The 19,781-nt window shown below is 38.2% G+C and overlaps 1 protein-coding gene across 5 annotated transcripts in view; it reads left to right on the forward strand.

Annotated features, from left to right (window-relative positions):
* Positions 1-19,781, forward strand: part of LOC130258603 (core histone macro-H2A.1) — a 39,618-nt gene that overhangs the window by 9,587 nt on the left and 10,250 nt on the right. The window contains exons 3-6 of one of the 5 annotated variants that reach the window (XM_056502134.1): positions 7,859-7,965; positions 9,393-9,590; positions 11,416-11,526; positions 18,209-18,299. In XM_056502134.1, the coding sequence (XP_056358109.1) occupies positions 7,859-7,965; positions 9,393-9,590; positions 11,416-11,526; positions 18,209-18,299 (507 nt within the window). Of the gene's footprint in view, positions 1-7,858; positions 7,966-9,392; positions 9,591-11,415; positions 11,527-16,636; positions 16,737-18,208; positions 18,300-19,781 lie in introns of all 5 variants that reach the window. The other 4 variants (XM_056502135.1, XM_056502131.1, XM_056502133.1 and 1 more) reach the window with 4 other exon arrangements.

Below are 19,781 nucleotides of genomic sequence, written 5' to 3' on the forward strand. Positions count from 1 at the left end.
TTTGACTGAGGCAGTGATAGTTTAGGCAGTTGAGAATAGGCTGGGGAAATGAAAGTGTTTCTTGAACTGCTGTGCATCTTGGGAAGCTGTCTGAGGACATTACTGACAACAACGAAAAACCAAAAACCAAACAAGGAAAAGTAACATACATCACTTTAGGAAAAATAAAAGGCAGGGAGAAAGGATAGCTAAAGGAAAAAGTACTTCTTTTTTATCCCTTTAACTGTTTTTTGGCAGTTTTGCTGTAGTTGTTCTGTGTTCTCTGAAGGCTAGGTAGATAATCCTAGTAGACTGTATCTCAGGGTTTTCTTTCATTCCTGTACATAGTTGCATCTCAAAAGCACAGATACTCCTTTCTTTCTGTAGTTAGAACTGGTTTTATCACATAATGATGTGGGTTGGAAGGGACCTTGAAGTTCATCTTGTTCTAATTCCCCTTCCATGGACAGGGATACCTCCCACTAGACCATGTTCCTCCAAACTACATCCAGTCTGGTGGCCTTGAACCATCTTGGCCATTTCCAGAGATGGGACAGCCACAGCTTCTCTGGGCAATTGTGCCAGTGCCCCAGCATACTCATAGGGAAGAATGTCTTCCTAATATCTACTCTAAATCTATCCTGTTTCAGTTTGAAGCAATTCCCTTCCATCATTACAACTCCTTCCCTCTCCAGCTTTCTTGTAGACCCCTTACTGTTCCAATCTGGTGGGGTTTTCTGTTCCTTTCTCCAAGTTTTTCACACTCTGTATAGTATAATTTTTTAGCCTTTAGTGCTCAGTATGTTTTTTGAACTTGAGGTCATTCATCTTTTTCAATGTAATTCAGAAACAACCCCTTGAAATTGAATGCTTGGAGATTTTTGGTTTGTGTTATTTTACCTCTTAGCAGTTATTACTTCACAAAACCAGAGAAATCCTGACTTCTCTCCAGGAGAGTTTTTAAAGATCCTCATGGTAGCACATGGTCTGAGACCAAATCAAAGCATTTCAACAATTTCAAAGTAAAACCAGGAACATGACAGAGTAGGAAGGAGACCATGTGAACTGGCATGCTAATAAATTGGCTAAATCAAAAAGCAATCCTATGCATCCAGGAAGGAGAAGTATAAAATATCAAAAGCAGTCATAGGAAAGAGAAACTTCAGAAAGAAAAACAGGCAGGGAAATGACAGAGACATGACCTAATAGAAAGGAACCTACTAAAGTTTAAAAACTGGTTCAGCAGTGTGCAAAATATGGAACCAACTTTATTCCTTTAGAAGGTGAGGTGCTAAATTTTGCTGGCCTTTGCTGAGGTTTAACTTCAATTGAAATCTGAAATCAGCCTATAATGTGCTCGGAATTGGGATTTTTTGTTCAATTTGAGATTTGAACTTCTGAAATGCTTCCAGAAGTTCTGTTCTGGATTCATCTGGAGTTAGGACTTACCCCTTTGTACTTGAAAGTAGCTTATTTTTATCATGTACGTACAACTCCTCACTCAGAAAGTAAGAGTACACATTCTGTGATTTCTCAGGTCCTTAGATTTCAATATACTTCACATATAAACAAGTTGCACACTGAGTATCCTCCTTTTCTTACTTATTCACTACAGGTTCTTGCTCCCTAGAAGAAACATTAGAAAATAATTCTCTCATCAGCACAGTAATGATATACAAGCTGTGTATGCAGTTTGGTTTCTTAAGCCAAGTTGTTTATTGTTTCCTGTTGTTTATCTATGGAAATAATATATCATATCCACTGTAAATAGTGTGTCTTTTGTGGGTAAATATGCAGCAGGTACCTTTGAGTGTTACCAATATTGAAGCAGGTGGATATACTTCCTTTCTTTACTCTGGAGGAATACTGTGGATGCCAAAGAACTGTAAATGCACAGTTCTTGTTTCTTTTCCTTCTTTGCAGCAGAAGTTCATGCATTGCTTCCTGCCTTGCAGGAAAATAGTCAGAATAGTGGATCAGTTCTGCAGCATAAGCAGAAATTAATTTTAAGTATTATCAAGAGTTTTCAGTTGGCGCATTCAGTGTTGGTGATGTGCTTGGTCTCCTGTATTCTTTAACAGCCAGACCAAAGCATACATGGAATCATTTAGATTGGAAAAGCCCTCCAAGATCAGCAAGTCCAACTGTTAACCTGGCACTGCCAAGTCCAGCACTAAGCTATGTCCCCAAGTGTCAAATGCTGCACCTGTTCAGGTAATGTCTGGCAGCAGTTACTTTAATCATGTTTGAGTGAATTGCTAAAATACATGTTAGCTGTTCTGAGGAACAGCAAAGTGTGCTGCCAGGTGGAGGAAGCTCCACTGTAAAAGAGTAGAGGCTGATTTGAGATTCTAGTGAAGAAGAGCTAGGCTAACTCTTCAAATTAATACTCAGGGTGTGGCCATTATAATAACATCTGAGTTGAAATTCAAGTTTTCCTGAAAATTGATCTCATATCTTTTACAGATCAATAATAAACAAGAAATTAAAATCAAAAACAAAAAAACCCAACAAAACAATAAAAAAAGAAAGTTAAATAACATTGGATAACATTGGATCTCTTACAAAAAAAAAATTGATTGTATTAAAGTGTATTAAAAAGCTGAAGAGACATGTAAGCCAAATGAGAAGGCTCTAAGTGGAAGTGGCTTTTGTGGCCTGAATTTGTGTTTTATGTAAACAGCAGTCTGTCATCTGCCTCACAGAAATGCAAGACTTTATAATAACTTGGCCAAGCTAACAGTTTTTCCTTTAAGGAGCCTAGTTTTGATACAGCTCAGACACTCAAGACTGAAAGGATTGGGTTTTTTATCACATCCTAAGAGAATGATTGAGAACGATTGCCCTGCTGAGAGTTAGGGTTTCATCAAGGCTTGTTCAAAGCAGTAAAGTTTCTTGAACTGATTTTCACTGCATCAGATTTCCATGATTTTGAACCAAGGCTGAGAACTGTTTTATTGGAATGCGTAAGAAGGAAAAGGTTGTTAAATTATTCTACCTTCACTCTTGCAACTGCAGTTTCCTGGGGGATTGGGTGGAATACATGGAGAGAAGAATGCAGGAAACTCTTAACAGCCTTGGTTGATTGGGTTAAAACCTTCCGGAATCATGGAAAATGAATCTCAAGCCAATAAAATGCTGATGGGAAAGATGATTAATTTGAAGTACAATAAGCAGACTCCTTGTCATGTAGTTGACTTTGCAGCAAATACACATTTTTCTCAGTGGAATTGTATCAACATTCATTTTTCTTTGATTTCTGAATATTGTTTTCAATTTTCTTTTGAGGAGTGGCTTCCCAATTTTTTTAGAAGCCCCTGACTTGTTCCTGTTGGAATTTGTGTGTTCAGAAATTGGCCTTGTGTCAGCACATCACCTGTTAGTTGTTAAGAGTTTAATTTTCAAAGATATGATTTCATCTCCCTGAAGACAAGGTGGACAGAGAGATTTGATGCAACAGCAATGATTTAGCTTGAGATAAAAATCAGAAAAAAAAAAGAGAAAAAAACATTTTGAGGATGAAGTCAGAGCAATTGAATTGACTGTTTACATTGAGAAGGTATTAGAGCCTGGAATGTGTGATAAGCTAAAGGCTTTGTCATTTAGGCTTGAGAAGAGTTTTAGTCAGTAATGAGCAGTAATATTTTGTTTGAAAGCTAGCAATAAAGGAACTGGAGCACACCCCAGGAGTGGGAGGAGAATGCATTTGCTTTTGTAGCATCTCCAGGTCTGCAGTTTCTACTGTGCCTGCTTTGTTCTGGCCTAATAGTAATTAGTTTCATTTTAACCATGTGTTGTGTTCTGTTGCAGAATTTGCAAGTGTTGTGAAGTACCTACATAACAATACTCAGGGCAGAGAGCAGCCCCCTGTGAAACAGGGAAATGCAACTAGAGAAACTGGAAACTTAGTAGTGTCTAAGAGATGACAAAAGTCTCTGAAGTAGAGAATGAGGAAAACTGAAATCTGAATCCTTAATCTTGAAAACTCCATTCAGGATGAGGTTTCTGTGGAGACTTCTTACACTTTTTGATTGTGTTTGTGTAGGAAGTGTCTTGAGAACAGCTTTTCCTGTGGTCTTATCTCAAGCTTAAATATGAAGATACACAACCGGTTTGCTTTTTTCCTTTAAAAATATTTAACTCAACTTCTAAAAACCTCAGCTGGAGAAAAGCAGGTTTGGTCCAAGTGCTGAGAACAGGCTTAGACCAGTTTTCACTACCCATATCCCAGTTCTAGCTATTGCAAAGTTTTTCAAGTAATCTAAATGGAAACTGCTTTGGAGATAAGTTTTAAGGAAATTTCTTAATTTTTAGGGTTTCCCAGTCAATGCTTCTACTTTAATAATGACTGAAAAGAAGAAAAATATTTATCATAACTGTGTCATTTAAATCAAATTGATAGGCTCATGGTATAGTCAAATTTCTGAGGCACCCATGCCTTTTTTGCTATTAAGCAGCTGTCCATACATTAATGTATCACATGCTGACATGGCATTCCTAAATGAATTTTCTTTCCCTAATTACAGAGTTCTCACGAATTTTCTAGTTTGTTTTATATCTATACTTAAAGCAGTACATGTTGGTTTGCATTTTTGTTTGGAATTATTCAAAAGCACAGAAAAAGTAATTTGTGCAGATGGAATTTCTTGTCATATTAAGCTGATTTCAGTATGTAGTAGTTGAAGGATACCTTCCAAACCATATAATATTGAAAAACTTGGGATTTTTCTTCATTTTATAAAAAATAGAGCTCTTCATGTTCTGTAGTTCTGTAAAGTAAGTCTTGTAGTTGCCTGCTGCCTGAGTGGTGGTGATGTAATTATTCTCTAGGGGGGAAATGCCTTGAGTAAATATATGAAACGAATGGAATAGACATTATGCAACTTCCATCCTTTTTGTGAGGCCTCATTTTTATAAAACATTTTTGTTTTGGTCTTCTGGCTGGATAAATACAAGCTGAGTGAAACCTGATGTCATGGAAGTTCTTAACGCTTTCTTTTGCCTCAAGAATTCTAAGCAAAGCTTTTTCTCTTGACCCTGCTCAGTTGCTGGAGTTGATTTTTAAATGTCTTTTTTTTCCTACTGTGGGATGATTACTTTTAATGAAACAGAACTCCTCAATGACTCAAACCTTTGAACCTGGTAGAATGAAACTTCCAAAGACAGGTTGACCCAAGAGTTCAAATCCAGTCTTAATTTTAAATGCTTTTTCCCACCTACTCCTTTTTCCAGCTAAATCCACACTTACTCTTCTGAAAATTTGAATCAGCTCCCTCACAGAGAGATCTAGATCATCCTCTAATTTAAAATTAGTTTTAAAAATGGGTAAAACACCATTTAAATTTTTAGAATTAAAGCAGCATAAAACAGATGTGAAAGTAGTGCTATCTGCAAGAAAAATCCAGGCAAGCAGTCTGAATCCTGTGTGCATCCAGAAAGCCTTCATTTCCAGCATTTCTAAGTGCTCTGATCTGTTTGATTTGGATTAGGTTTGTCTCTTGTCAGTTCTAAATCAAAAAACTGTTGCCTATGTTGGCTTCAGCTTGAATACCTCCTAATCCTCTGCTTTTAAATAGGAGAGTCCCCCTCTGACCAGACTTGTGTACATAGCTGAGTTTGGCAGTTCTCGGTGCTGTGGGTCTCTGCATGTACAAGCAATACTTGATTATTGTTGGAGCTCTGAGAAGTCCAGAAGAGAAATTCCACTCTCCATGGCCTCCTCCTCTCTCCCCAAGCTCCTCTTTTGTGGTCCTCAACACCAGTGCAAAGCGTCTCTTCCTGAAGAGGAAGTGGGGTACCTCAACTTCCCTAAAGGACCATTAGAAAACTGTAATTTCAAAATGAGTTTCCTGTCCAAGGAAGAGGGCTTAGCACTTACAAGAACAGTTCTCCACTGTACGAGGCAGACATTTTAGTTTTATGAGGAACAAATAAAACATTCCTGTGTGCTTTACAGGCATAACACTTTCTTAGAGTCTTTAGTTGTAGAGTGACCTGTGTGCATAGCTGTGCTGATCAGTCCCAGAGAGTAACACGGCCTGACTGTTCAGCAGGGCCTGCTGTCGGAAAGCAGCGCAGGCGGGGAGCAGAGGCAAACCAAGGAGCAGCACAGCCTTCCCTTGCTTTTCAGCTGGGATTAATCTGAGACACAAACAGTTCCATTCCTGCTGTGAAGAGGTGGAGGTGGTGGTGGTACTCAGGGACAGAGCCTGGCTGAGGTCGGTGGGGATGCCTGGGTGTGCCCAGGATTTCGCCATGATGGCTGGGAGGTGATCGTGTCTGAGCTGGGCCTCGTGAGAAGTGTGTGAAATGGATTGTGCCAGCTTAATTCAGTTGTTTGGAGGTGTGGGAAGCACGGGCAGGTTAAAAATAAATTAAAGCAATTGTTATCAGCATGAAATGTTGAGTTACTTCAGGGGGTTAGACTTAATATTCTGCCTCATGCTGTAGTAAAGTTAATTGTGTGATTTGTAGAACACAAAAATGGTGAAAACACACCAGAATTCTCAATGAAGTTTAACTGCAGAATATCCAGAAGCAGCTGAAAGTTTTCCAGTAAGCATCATAGCTTACTTGTGATGTGGCTTAGGACGAAAAATAATTGTTGAATCGTGTTAAACTCAGTCTAATGAGAAGCTGAAGTCTGTGCTGTATAGCACTACTGAAGATTTACTGTGTCCTATGGTAAAGGCGTGTGGTCACATAAATTTTGATTTTAGTCTTTTTTGTTTCCAGGTTAATGCCTTAATTCAGTTCTCTTTGCTTCTAAAGCAAGCTTACAGGAGAGTTCTCGTGGTGTAGTCAGTTCTTAAATGTGAAATCAAGCTCATATATTATTGCAATGTCACATTTTAATATTGGTGTGTAATAGATATATTAAAAAGACATTTCCTTTTTTTACCCCCTCTTTTTTCCAAACGTTACCAGATATGCAAAAGGAAATCTACCAAATCCGATATTGAAACACAGACTGTAGAGAGGGAGATGAAAGGTTAGATGTAATGGAGACAGCAGTAGCACAGAATTGCAAAGTCTGATAAACATGTTATGTCATTCTTTTTTAATTGTTCCCCTGACTTTCTTGTAATTAATTGCATCCTTGCCCAAGGCTTGTTGAGCTGCAGATAGATCAGTTAGCAGGTAATGCTCTAGCCTTTCTCTTCAAAGATCCTTGCAAGGGGAGCAAGTTCATCTTTCCTAGTTTAGTAAAAGTCATTTTGTGCCTAGCTGTTAAACATTATTTTGTCAGCACTGGAAATACCTTCTAAGGAAATAATTTATGAGGAGCAAACAAACATGATTCATCAATTACTTTTTCTGGTTAAAAACTTCTGAGATGGAGAAAAAAATCTTTAAATGAGTATAGCAGCAGAATTTGTATTTTTAGTGTCCTAACTTGGATGTGTGCTTACATGGTTCCCTAATGCTAAAAATGAGTCACTGAGAACAGTGTCTTTTCCAGTAATAAAAAAGTAGAAGTGATGCAAGCCAGAAGTCACATTTGACAGGTTTGATAAAAAGACCTATAGAATTTGTCTTATCTGCTGTGCTCTCTCCTCTGACAGGAGAGGGATCCTAAGAGATGAGCACAAAGTAGCTTTGAGAAGAACACTGAAAAGTGAGGAATCTAGGAAAACTGCTCCAAAGAATGAAAAAAAATTCTAGTTTAAAGCACAGGACTTAAGTGTGCATTTGTTCTTCTGTGATTAGACATATAAAAACAAAATTATAATTTTTAAGTTAGATGTCTGTGAGTGTATCTACAGCAGTTAGAATTAACATGATGTAATTCCCATACCTTTTTACATGGACTCTAAATAACACATTGCCTTTTCTTAATGATGACATTGTAATTAAAAGGAGCTTGCTTTTTCCCCAGCGGAAATTCTGGAATTGGCTGGAAATGCAGCAAGGGACAACAAGAAGGGTCGAGTCACTCCTAGACACATCCTGTTGGCTGTAGCAAATGATGAAGAATTAAATCAGGTAAGAAAAACCTCTGCCATGTGAAGACCAGGATCTCCTTTAGGGCTTCTTAAATTGTCTTTCTACATAGCTGACTTGTAACTCAAGACCTTTGCTTGTTGAGTAGCACACCAGGAAACACTCACTAGCATGCTGGCTGTGTAGCTAACTACAGCACTCAGCTTAATTATGTATTTCAGCACTTCTAAAATATGTAAAAATACAATGGAGATGTAAAATTATTTTTATAACGTTAATACACCATTTCTGTTGGACTGGTGTATTGTCATAAATCCTTCAAGGACAGAAAATCCTGCAGAAGCTGGTTTTTTTGTTTGTTTTTAGTTCCCCCCTTAGACAGCTGAGGACTCAGTGGGACCAATCCTGTTCTCACTGAAGTCTGTTACCACAGAAGAGCTCTAAACTCTTGCAAGTCTGTGTCATTTGCAGACTTAAAGATGCCTTTAACCTGGCCACAAGAAAAACTGGCATTATTACAGTGCTGGGTGTCAGCCAGAGGCAGTGGCTGGGATTAATGTACCTTTGTGTGAGGTGCTGTAAAAACCCATCTGAAAAGAAGCTTTTTTCAAATCTCTATGTCATGATGGAACAGGGAAAAAAAAAATATTTCCCCATCCACCCTCCTTCCTTGGCTTTGGCTGAAATTTGTTAATACTTTACATGAATTTTCTCTTTGTAATCTTGGAGCCTCACTGAGTTGAGATTGGGGGGCAGTGAACACAAATCAGAAGGTGGGAGTACCTGGGGGACTTTGATGTTACTGTCTCTATCCTCCTGAATAGTGACTTAGTCCCAGTTAGATGTATAAAAATGAGTTAAAGTAGTTTTAAATACAGAACATGATATATTTCACCTCTGCTTTTAAAGTCTTGAATGAACTGCACGCTTTTGAATATTGATATTCAACTGCATATTTTTTTGAAGAAAGACTTACAGGTAGAGATTTGTATAAATGTTGCCCTCCATTTTTGAAGTTTCTTTTTCTAAGTAAAAATAAATCTTTTTAATAACACAGTTGCAGGAAAATTCAGCACTTGGGGACATACACTGGGTTCTTCACAGCGTGGCACCTGTTGTAGTCTCAGGTGTGTGCCCATCTGGGCCCTCAGGTGTGTGCCTGGGGCTGTCTTGTTTTCCCTCAGTGGGTAACAGCCTTCATGACATGGATTCAGAGAAGCAGGTCTCTGATGGACCCTAGAGATGCTGACAGTAACAAGCACATGTGCAAGAAGAGCACATTGTCCCTTTATAGGTAAAGTCTAGTATGTGGTCAACTCCATTTCATGCATTTCTCATCTCTTCTTCAAGGATAATGGTGGAGGAACTCAAGGCAGTATACAAAATTTGCAGTAAATCATATTTTCTATTTATTGGTGAGTAAATACCGGAATTTCTCATGTACAACTTTTTATTTTATTTTTGGTTAGCTATTGAAAGGGGTCACTATAGCCAGTGGTGGAGTGTTACCCAATATTCACCCTGAGCTGTTGGCAAAGAAGCGGGGATCAAAAGGAAAACTGGAAGCCATCATCACTCCACCCCCAGCAAAGAAGGCAAAGTCTCCAACACAGAAAAAAACTGTATCAAAGAAAACAGGTGGCAAGAAAGGAGCAAGGAAATCCAAGGTAATGTGTTTATTTTAAACCCAGACAAGCTTGCCAGCAGTAGCTGCAGGGAGCTCCTCACTGGGTCAGCTCTCCACTGCATGTGTTGTTACCAGCAGTGATTCCAGCGCAGTGTGAGTGGGGAGGAGGAGCTCTGTCCTCTCCTTGGTGCAGCTGCAGCCTGGACTCAGTCCTGAGCTGCCCTCAGGAGTGGCCCAGGTCTGCAGCACAGGCAGCTGGGCCATAAATACTCTATTCTTTGTAAGAAACATTCTAAGGTGGGCAGAGGGTGTACCAGGAGACAAAAGAGGAAAGCCTCTGGGGGCTGTGATGGTCGTGCCTTACAGGTTTCAGTTTGTAGGAGCAGGGAATCTTTCTAATGTGTACATGGCTGTAATGTGCCAAGGATGTTTCTTTTTTTTTCAAAACAACTACAGTTAAGCAATAAGTTAGGCAAATAGGAAGAAAAGTACAGGAATTTCACATTAAATGGACAAGGAATGTGAAAGCTGCCTCTTGGTCAAGCAAAGATTTTTTATTTATCCTGTTACTGTTTACTTGGTCACTCTTCTAATTGTTTCACTCTTTTGGTTTTTTTGAGCTGTTAAATTTATTTTTCTCCTTCAGAACACCTATTAGTTGACATTTCAAATGCAGTGCTTCCAATAACCATGACTAATAATTCCCCTAAATCTGGAATTTTTTTACCCTGCTTGATTACAAAAGCAGGAAGTCTGTTGTGGGGCTCTGTTTTTCTTCCACACAATAAACTGTACTGTGTGCTTACTATATTGCTATTTGGCTAATAGTAAACTCCTGGGGAATTGAAATAAGACCCATGAAAATCTAATTTTCAAAACACTTGTGTAAAGTAAAGCATGGTTACAGCTTCTGAGAGCACAATGTACCCTTGCATCAAAGTCATTTTAGTTGTTCAACCTCAGACTTAGTTTATATACTTTGGAAAGGGACAATAGGGGAGCAGTGACTTGCTCAGTATTCCAGGCGTCCTTTTTTTGTTTCAACACAAATATTGCTGAAGCACCAAATATTTATATGAAATTGTAAGTAATAATTTTATTGAAAATGTGAAATTATTTTTGGCACCACAGCCTTCATGAATTGACTTCCTTTCCAAAATGTTTCTAGTTCTCCTTTTTGTAAATCAGTTAATTCCTGCAACCTTTTATTTCATTGCAGTAATAAAGTTGAAAAAATAAATGGTGGTTGAGGGGAACTCCTTTTCTCTCCTCCAGCAGCTTCACTGGAAATGAAAGTAGGTGATGATGTTGAATAAGACAGAAAATGGTTCAGCCCATTTCCTGCAAGTAGGCAGATAGAAAGTAGATGTATTCTTTTGACACTGTTTCTAAGGACAGCCACATTACAAAGGAGAATTTCTAAAAAAAAGTCTGTGAAGTCTGGGAGTACATCCCTTCACAGATAACATTTATTCTCTGACAAGTCAGTTTCTATCTTAGAATGAATGTCTGCCCACACACAGAGATCTGTAATCTTTGTCCACACAAGCCATTAGAAAGCTGCTAAAACTTTGGGGCTGTTTATATGTTTTCCTGTAACATTTAAGACAAGTGTTATCTCAACTGTGCACTGTTGTGGGCAAGAGGAGGTGCCTGTAGATCTGCAGTCGTTGAGGTAATTTTTCCTATTGATCCCTTCAGCTGTTATCAGGCACTTTGCTTGGACTACAGGATAAAATCCAACGCCATTATTTGTACAGGCATTTTATTGCCTGCTAAGCATTTAGTGCATGTCATATATCTTAGTGTCACTAAACTGTTTTTCTCAGAGCCTTGAGTTAACTAATTAACTATATTTCTGGAAGAAGAAGCAGGGAGAAGTGAGCAAATCAGCCAGTGCTGACAGTACAACAGAGGGAACTCCTGCAGATGGGTTCACAGTCCTCTCCACCAAAAGCCTGTTTCTTGGCCAGAAGGTATGATCCTGCATTTTTATAAATTAATACTTATTTTTCTGTGCTGCTTGGGGAATAGCCCCCTCCTACTGCTCCCTTTTTCACAAAACATCTAGGTACAATGGATATTTCCCCACTGAGCAATCAAGGAGATGTCTAATACCAGTTTTTCTAATTTCAAAGAAATTCTCTGAAACAACTTCTAGAGCATTTTTAAAAGTACAAAAATAAGTCTTCATGTGACTACATAATTAAATACTTAATTAGAAGGAAAGCCTGTGTGCTTGTAATCTGTCTCATTCATAAACAACATAATTGTTATAGATAAGCATCTGCCAAAGAGATTATTCTAAGCATAAAATGTATTTTTTCCAACAGTCAGCCCACTTCATTGATGATGTAAATGATTTACAGGTTTTTATCAAAACCTATTTTAGACATTTGTTCATAATAATGGTTTTATGCTATGTTCTGCTTTGTGATTTACAGAAGATAATGCTGTGTAATAATGAATTATGATTTTATGAAAAGCTAGAGATCAACAATTCTTTTTTTCCCTGCTAATGTGATTTGGGATGTAGGTTGGTTTAATACAAATACATATCTGCTTAAAGAGGATCCATTTAAAGAGACAAGTCATTAAATTAATTTGGTCTTTTATCCTGAAACCTGCCTTTAATTTGTGATGCAAAATTTTCTTAAGTGAAACTGCATCTTTCTGCTATCATTCAATAATCAGATCATTGTGTTGTAAGCCATAAAAGACAAGCCATTGTCCATTGTGGAATGTAACTCTGACTCATTTTTATTTCATACTGAGGTTGTTCTCCATTTATCCTCCAGTTTGTTTGCCAAGTTTAACATGCATGAGAATAACATTTTTTTTCAAGACTTCTGAGTTTCCACATTTAATGTTACAGCTGCAGCTAGATGGCTGGTTTGGTAGCATTGGGTTTTTTTTTTATTTTACTCCTTTAGGGTGGTGGTCTTTCAAAGACATTTTGATAACTAAATTAGAACCCAAAATTTATAGTCTGCATTACTGTTTCAAGAAAGCAAGTAACATCAGTCTTCTGGAGCTGATTTTGAGCTCATTTTAGTTACCATAGAAAACAAGTAATAAGACCTAGTGTTGTGTTCCAGCAAGACTGACCCAGCAAATCAGTGGCATTTTGCTGTTTTGCTCAGCGGAAGAAAATCATGAACTCCAGGACTGCTTTAAGGTTTGGTGGGCAAAGCCAGTGTCTGTTGTAGAGCTTCCCAGTGAGTCCTAGTACTGGGGAATGGATTTTCTGGCTTTCTCATTCAGTTGTAGTCCAGCTCCCTGAGAAAATTACTGGTGTGACACATCCATCCCTGCACTGGGTCTTTGTCAGTTAGCCCTGCACATGAGAGGGACCAGGTGTTAGCCTTTTGATGTAACACATAATGAAGAGAGAAATTAAAAGAAAATGAAAACCTGTTTGTCTCCTATGAGGGAGCACTCCAAATCAAACAGATCATGTTCTGAGGGTTAGAGAAGGCATTTGAAGAATTGCTGCTAAGATCAATCAATCACGATCTTTCAAACCCCCTGTGACATTCTGGAACACCTTTCCAGCATGTCTGTTTGGTTTGCAAAACCATTATCTGCCAGATCAGAAAACCCTTTGCTAAATGCAGAGAAGGAAGCTTAGTTTTGATACTGGCTCCCTGTTTACAGAAGGGAAGGAACTTATTTGCAAGAGCAGCTCTTCATCCTTTTAATAACCCCAGATTTAATTTGATGCAAAAAACACAAATGCAAACCTGGGTATTGTTCAGTTTCTAAAATTACAGTTATTTCATTAAATCTATAGGTAATTGCTGACATTCAGCTGGAACTTCTTAGAGGGAATGGAATGGCAAAGAACCCTTCAGTTATACCTGTAGAAGTTGATTAGTGCCACATTAATTACTAAAATCTAGTTTAATATGTAGATGATTGCACCTCCACAAGTGACATCCCAGTGGAGATGTGGCATTGTGCACATTAACTAGTTGGTTTTTCCTGTGAGGATTACAAAGTAGAGGCAGAATTGCAGGATCTCAAGCCTAAGATTTAAGGTTTGGACTTTCCAAGAGACCTCAGTTTGTGGTCTGCAATAGGCATCTTCAGTTTTCAGTATGAAACTCATACCAGAAAAGGCTTCAAGACTTTTAAGGTAATTTTATTTGAAATTAGAAATGCCAGGCTTGGCTTAGAAAATACTCATGGATGTGCTAAGTGCCATCTGCATTTTATCTAACTACCATTTAATTGAAATGTTGCCTCAAGTTATGTCTTTACTTTGTTGCACAGGTATATGCAAGTTGTATCTATTTATTTTTTTTAAGTGAAGTTATGTCTTTACTTTGTTGCACAGGTATATGCAAGTTGTATCTATTTATTTTTTTTAAGTGGCCCTTTAGGGGATGACTTCTGCTTAATATATGCTTCGTACTATTGGGTAGTAAAACTGAGCAATTACTCGTCGGAGGATTTAATTCCACAGGAAAAATTCTGATTAATTTTTTATTTGTTTTTGGCAATTGGATAGCTAACAGTGCATTGAGCAGTAAATGCAGAATTTAGTAAAATAATACTTAGCTGCCAACACATGCTATCAGTCATAGTCAGCTTTTTTAACCTTTTTTTCTTGTTGTTAAATTGAAACTTTAATTACCAGCTGGCTGTTATGTAAATCCCATATATAAGTAGGCTCAGGGATAGATTTAAGATTCTAAACAAAAACAGTCTGCAGCTGAGAGATCTGGGGCAAAAACTTGTAAAGCACAGAATTAGGAATCAAAAAGATCACTTACAGAATGAGCAAAATATGTTCATGAACATACTAAAATCTCCACAAAACAGTCATAGTGTATGCATGTGTTTTGCTGTTTTATTTTGTTTGTTTCTTTTTTTTAATTTTAAAATTCATGAAGTTTTTTTAACATTTTGATTTGATTTGATTTGACTTTTATATACACAGCAGTTGCTTGTAGTCAAACTCAAGACTCAAACTCCAGTATGAATAACTCACCACGTGTGAAGTATTAAAGGATTCCAAGCTATTTGGAAAGGAAGCTTTCTCAGATTTTATTACAAATTCCCAAACAGACATGTACTTAAAACAGGGCTGAATTACACTTGTTTTTTTGTCAAAATCACCCTAGTTTGAGGTAACATAATTTACTCAAGTAACATATGCAAATTATATGAAATTGCAGGATTTTAAAAAGAGAAAGAAAGCCAATTCATAGAATCGAATGAAATGGAAACACTTTTTTCAGAAAATTTAAATATAGGGATATTGGCCTTTTCAAATGTCCCATTCACTTGTATGGGTTTCATGGACTGGTTTATATTCCCTGTTTATAAATTAACTTACACAAAGAAATTATTTGAAGAGTTAAGTTTAAGAACGTGAGCTACAACAAACAAGATATAAGATGCTAATATTGATGATATAAAGTGCCACACCTGAAGATGTATGTTACGCTTTGTAGGCTGAGGGCTTTGGATTAAAAGGAAAGCCTGGCTTAACTGCAGCTAGTTGCAGGAATTGCATAAATGAATGAGAGCTTTTTCCTTCATGGTGGCTCTCCATATCACCCAAACCGCTACTGAAAAAATAATTTAAAATAAGTATTGTAAACACAGGCATAGGTCATGATGTAGCTAATGTATTTCCCCAGATTAAAAAGTCTGGAAAATCTTTTGCACTTTTAAAGTATTAAAAGTTTTGTCATTAGTAAACTTGGTGCCTGTGAAATCAGACTTCCAATAGAAGCTACAAAGCAGTGTCACAACCTGCTCAAACCCTGGTTAGAAACTTCCCATACCTGCAGTTTAGACCTTTGCCAAGTTTAGCATTCCCATTAGGCTGTCTCAAATTGTAGAGTTGGTTCTGTGGTGTGGGTCACATCCTGTGAGGAGACACCCAAGCTGTCTTTTAAGAACACATAGTGCAGATGTGAGGTCAATATCTAGATCTCTGTGCTGCCTTCCACAGTTTCCTGTGTGCCTAGGAGAAATCATCCCGATTTTTAACAAGAAAGAATTTGAAAGATATGCTTGAAATATATGGGGGTACTTAGAGGAGTAAATGGGCATTAATGGATGGGTTAAAAATCTCTGCTTTAATAAAGGACAAAAGGAAGTAAAGCAAACAAAATAAAAATTAGGAGCAATAAGCACAAAATATCACGTGCCTGCTTAGGGTACCTCACCAGACATTCCCAAAGGCTGCAGAACTGTAATGGGAACTGAAGTGCTGTAATACAGAATATGGTGACCACTGATAAGGAAAGAAAAAAAACCACATCCCCTTGTTGGGATGGTGGAATTTCTGGAGACAAGTGTCTGCTTTCTTAGAGATAGGCTCGTGTTTGCTGGCTTAAAGAAGGAGGAGCAGCAGCTTTGATCCTGGTTCAGTGCAGAATGGTCCCAGCACATCACTGTAATTGATGCTTAAGGGATTCTTAGGGTGTCCTTCATCAGTACTTGGGGAAGAAACAAATACCTTCATTTAATGACAAAATTAGAATCACAGAATAGTTTTGGATTGGACCTTAAAGCTCTTGTCAATCCAACCCACTGCCATGGGCAGGGACACCTTCCACCAGACCAGATTGCTCCAAGCCCCATCCAGCCTGGCCTTGAACACTTCCAGGGATGAGGCAGCCACAGCTTCTCTGGGCACCCTGTGCCAGGGCCTCACCACTCTCACAGGGAAGGATTTCTTCCTAATAGCTAATCTTAACCTCCCCTCCTTCAGTTTAAGGCCATTTCCCCTTGTCCTGTCACTCCATGCCCTCATGAAAGTCCTATCCAGACTTCTTGTAAGCCCCCTTTCAATACTGGGTAATAATAAGAATCCCAAATAGTGATCAGCATAAAACCAAAATAGAGCTTACTAGTAGGTGCATTCATGTTCTCCCAGTATGAACAATGTTTGAGTCTTGTGTTTGAATTTTTTTGGGCTAATAACCCTTTGTGACCTGCGTTTTATTTTGCATATTTGTTTGCAGTGATGCTATCTCCATCTGTGTTGCAAAGCTCACTTTTCTGCAGCTTCTCTGTGATTTCCCAGCTGTCCTGTTATTTCCCACCTCATGCTTTTCTTTTCAGCTGAACCTTATTCACAGTGAAATCAGTAATTTAGCCGGCTTCGAGGTGGAGGCCATTATCAATCCTACCAATGCTGACATTGACCTTAAAGATGACCTAGGTAAATGGGGCATGGGTTGACACAACTAACGGTCACATGGAAATTATGGAACCCAGAATTTACACTCTAGGGCTTCATACTTTTAATCAGAGCAGAAATTCAAATCTTGCAGGTCCTGCTTTGTTGAAGAACTATATTCAAAACACTTTTTGACCAATTCTGAATACTTGAATCTATTGCTAATCTTCAAGCTGATTTCAGTTCAAAAATTTTAAATTCTTTTCCATAATGATCATATGTGACTGTTAGCTATTTTGGGGGGTTTCTTATTTGAATACTTTGAGGACTAAAATACTTTATTATCAGGTTTTTCTCAAAATAAGCAGTTTCTCCATTCTACCTGCAATCTCAGGGGTTTTGATACTTAGAGGGGACTTAAAAATTTTGGAAAGGGCTTATTATATAATTGGCTATCCCAGAATCTTCCATACCTTGATTTGACATTTAATTCAGTCAATAATTTGTTTCCATTATGTTTCAGATCTTTCCTGTCACTTTTACATTCAGCTGGAAACAAATACTGATATTATACCAAGAGTGAACTATCATGGGTGGAGAATCACCTTTTAAAGCTTTTCTCTTGTTTCAGATTGATAATAAATTTTAAAAATCCTTCTTTAACAGAAGTTTATTCTTCAGCAAAACAAAAATTGCCTTTCATGCATTATGTACTGTGTTCCCTTCTTATTTGAGTAGATCTGCTGCTATCTTTTTGAAACTTCCTTAATGGAATACAACCCATAATTCTAATACTATTGCATTTCCTATGGGAATATAGAGAAGTAACTAAACAAGAGAAAAGGTCTAAGAAGACTAAAATTTGTATCAGCCTTTCTCAGAAATACATGTATTTCTGTGTCTTAGCCATTCCAGCACATAATTAAAAGATATGCCTTACTTTTAAACTATACAAACAATTATTTGTATTTGTCAAAGCAAATTCTGTACAACTCTGGTTGTGAATACATCATTTCCTATATGTGAAGAAAACTAGCATTTTTAGAAACAAAATGATGAATGGTTTTACATATGAAAATCAGTGCCTGTCAGCTTATTAGTGCTGACAAAATGGAGAAACTAATTATTTTGTTTGGCTCGATGATCCTGAATTTCTCTTTTTTAAACAGATTCCATATTTTAATGTCATGCTCTGTGGGGAACTGGTTGTTCTAGGTTTCTGCAAAGTGAAATGGGGCATTAGCTGAATTTAAAACTTTGGAAATGATCTCATGTAATTGCTCTGACTTGTCATTTTAACATTTATTTGATCATGTCATACTCAATATTCCTCCTCCTGCTCCCTACACCCCTTTCTCTACACACACCTGCACACACAACTCAGCATACTCCTTTGGCGCAAGGTTTGGAGGTGCAAAGGTAGGAAAATATGGACGTTGGTACATGTGTAAATGTAGAGCCTGTGCTGGGTCTCTGTCCAACGTGGTTGATATACATCTGTTTACCTGTTGTAGTTGCAAGTTGTACAGGCTGACATTGCCACGATCGACAGTGATGCTGTCGTTCACCCGACAAACTCTGACTTCTACACCGGTGGTGAAGTAGGTAATGGCAAGTTCAGTGCTGCGGAGTTCGTATGTGTGTGCATGGTCGATCAGCAGCCACCAGCTTGTTGTAGCTATGCAGATCTGCATTCATTTCTCACTTCCAGCAGTCCCCACTGATCATAACAAGAGATGAACAATTACAAACCTAGTGAGCGTTTTTTTGGTTTTTATTGCCAAATCGGCCTTTCAGAAGTAACAATGGAGTGCACCACCAAAATTGAAGTGCAGGAACAGTGTGTTAAATGCAGGCACATGACCAAGGAAAATGAATTACAACATTGTTGGTTTGACATGTTAAGTGCCTGGTTTTTTGAATGTGGTCAGAGTCTTGATCTTTAGATTTCTAACCAGTTCCAGTGCACCCTCTCCATGCCAAGTTTCAGATGTTCACATCTGGATTCACAGGCTGGATCTAACCTGTCTGTATTTTCCAAACTCTTAAGGTTATCCTTACAGGCCTTCCTAGCCCTGCTCCACGGTTCTCATGCCCACAAGTCCAGGCTAGTGCTGCACACACATCGGTCACCTGAGCTACACAGATGAGAGAAGGCATGACAGGAAACAGGACAGAGGTCTTAATTCAGCCACCTTAACTGTCCCTGAGTAGCTCTTCTTCTAGCCTCTCTCTTACCCCTCTCACATACAGAATTTTGAAGGATTTAATGAAAGGGTAGGAGTACTTTGATTGAATTGCCTTGGTAATTTAAGAAGGCAAATCAGAATTTGGGCCAAATGCAGAAGTTGCTGGCAATGTTTAAGAGCAAATCTGATCCCAGCCTCTGTTCTGCATCCCATCTTGACCTCACCATCACTGTGAGAATGGGCTCCTCCCATGCCTGAGGCCTTATTTTCACTACTGACTTGGAGGGACACATGTCCTGCACCACCTGCTTTTTCTGAAAGGGCTGCTTTCTGGGTAACAAGCAGAGAAATGTAGCTCTGGTCAGCTTGTTGGGGCAGAAGCACTGTGACTTTGCTGGTTAAGTAATATGCAGAGTGCCATAGTAGCCTGTACCTGAAGAATATGCTTCCAAAGTCTGTCAGATCCATTTAGCCAATGTGCCTGTCTCCTACCCTGTGACAAAGAAATGCTTTGCTACCCTGCAAAGAAAATTGTCTCTTGAAGCTGGACTGCTCATTCCTTAGTGTAGGTTCCTATTACCTCTGACTGCTGTAAGAAAGAATAGAAGTGCACAAATGCTTAGCTTCCAATGATTAACTTTTACCCATCTAAATTTTTTTTTTAATTTTTGTTGGTTTTTTCCCTAACAATTTAAATGTACTGGGGGCTTATCCTGAGAATTTTAGAGCCTAAATTTCTGCTAACACTGTTTTCAACACTGATACCAATGCCTGCTTGGAAAGCATGAGATAATGATCTTATTCTCATGGGAGTGACACATATTTATGCCTATGAGTAAATAAACTACTAACCTTGAAGCTGTGAAGCAAGCCTTCCATAAAGAAACTTGCTAATGTA

This window comes from Oenanthe melanoleuca, chromosome 13 (assembly GCF_029582105.1).
Source record: "Oenanthe melanoleuca isolate GR-GAL-2019-014 chromosome 13, OMel1.0, whole genome shotgun sequence".
Lineage (NCBI taxonomy): Eukaryota > Metazoa > Chordata > Aves > Passeriformes > Muscicapidae > Oenanthe > Oenanthe melanoleuca.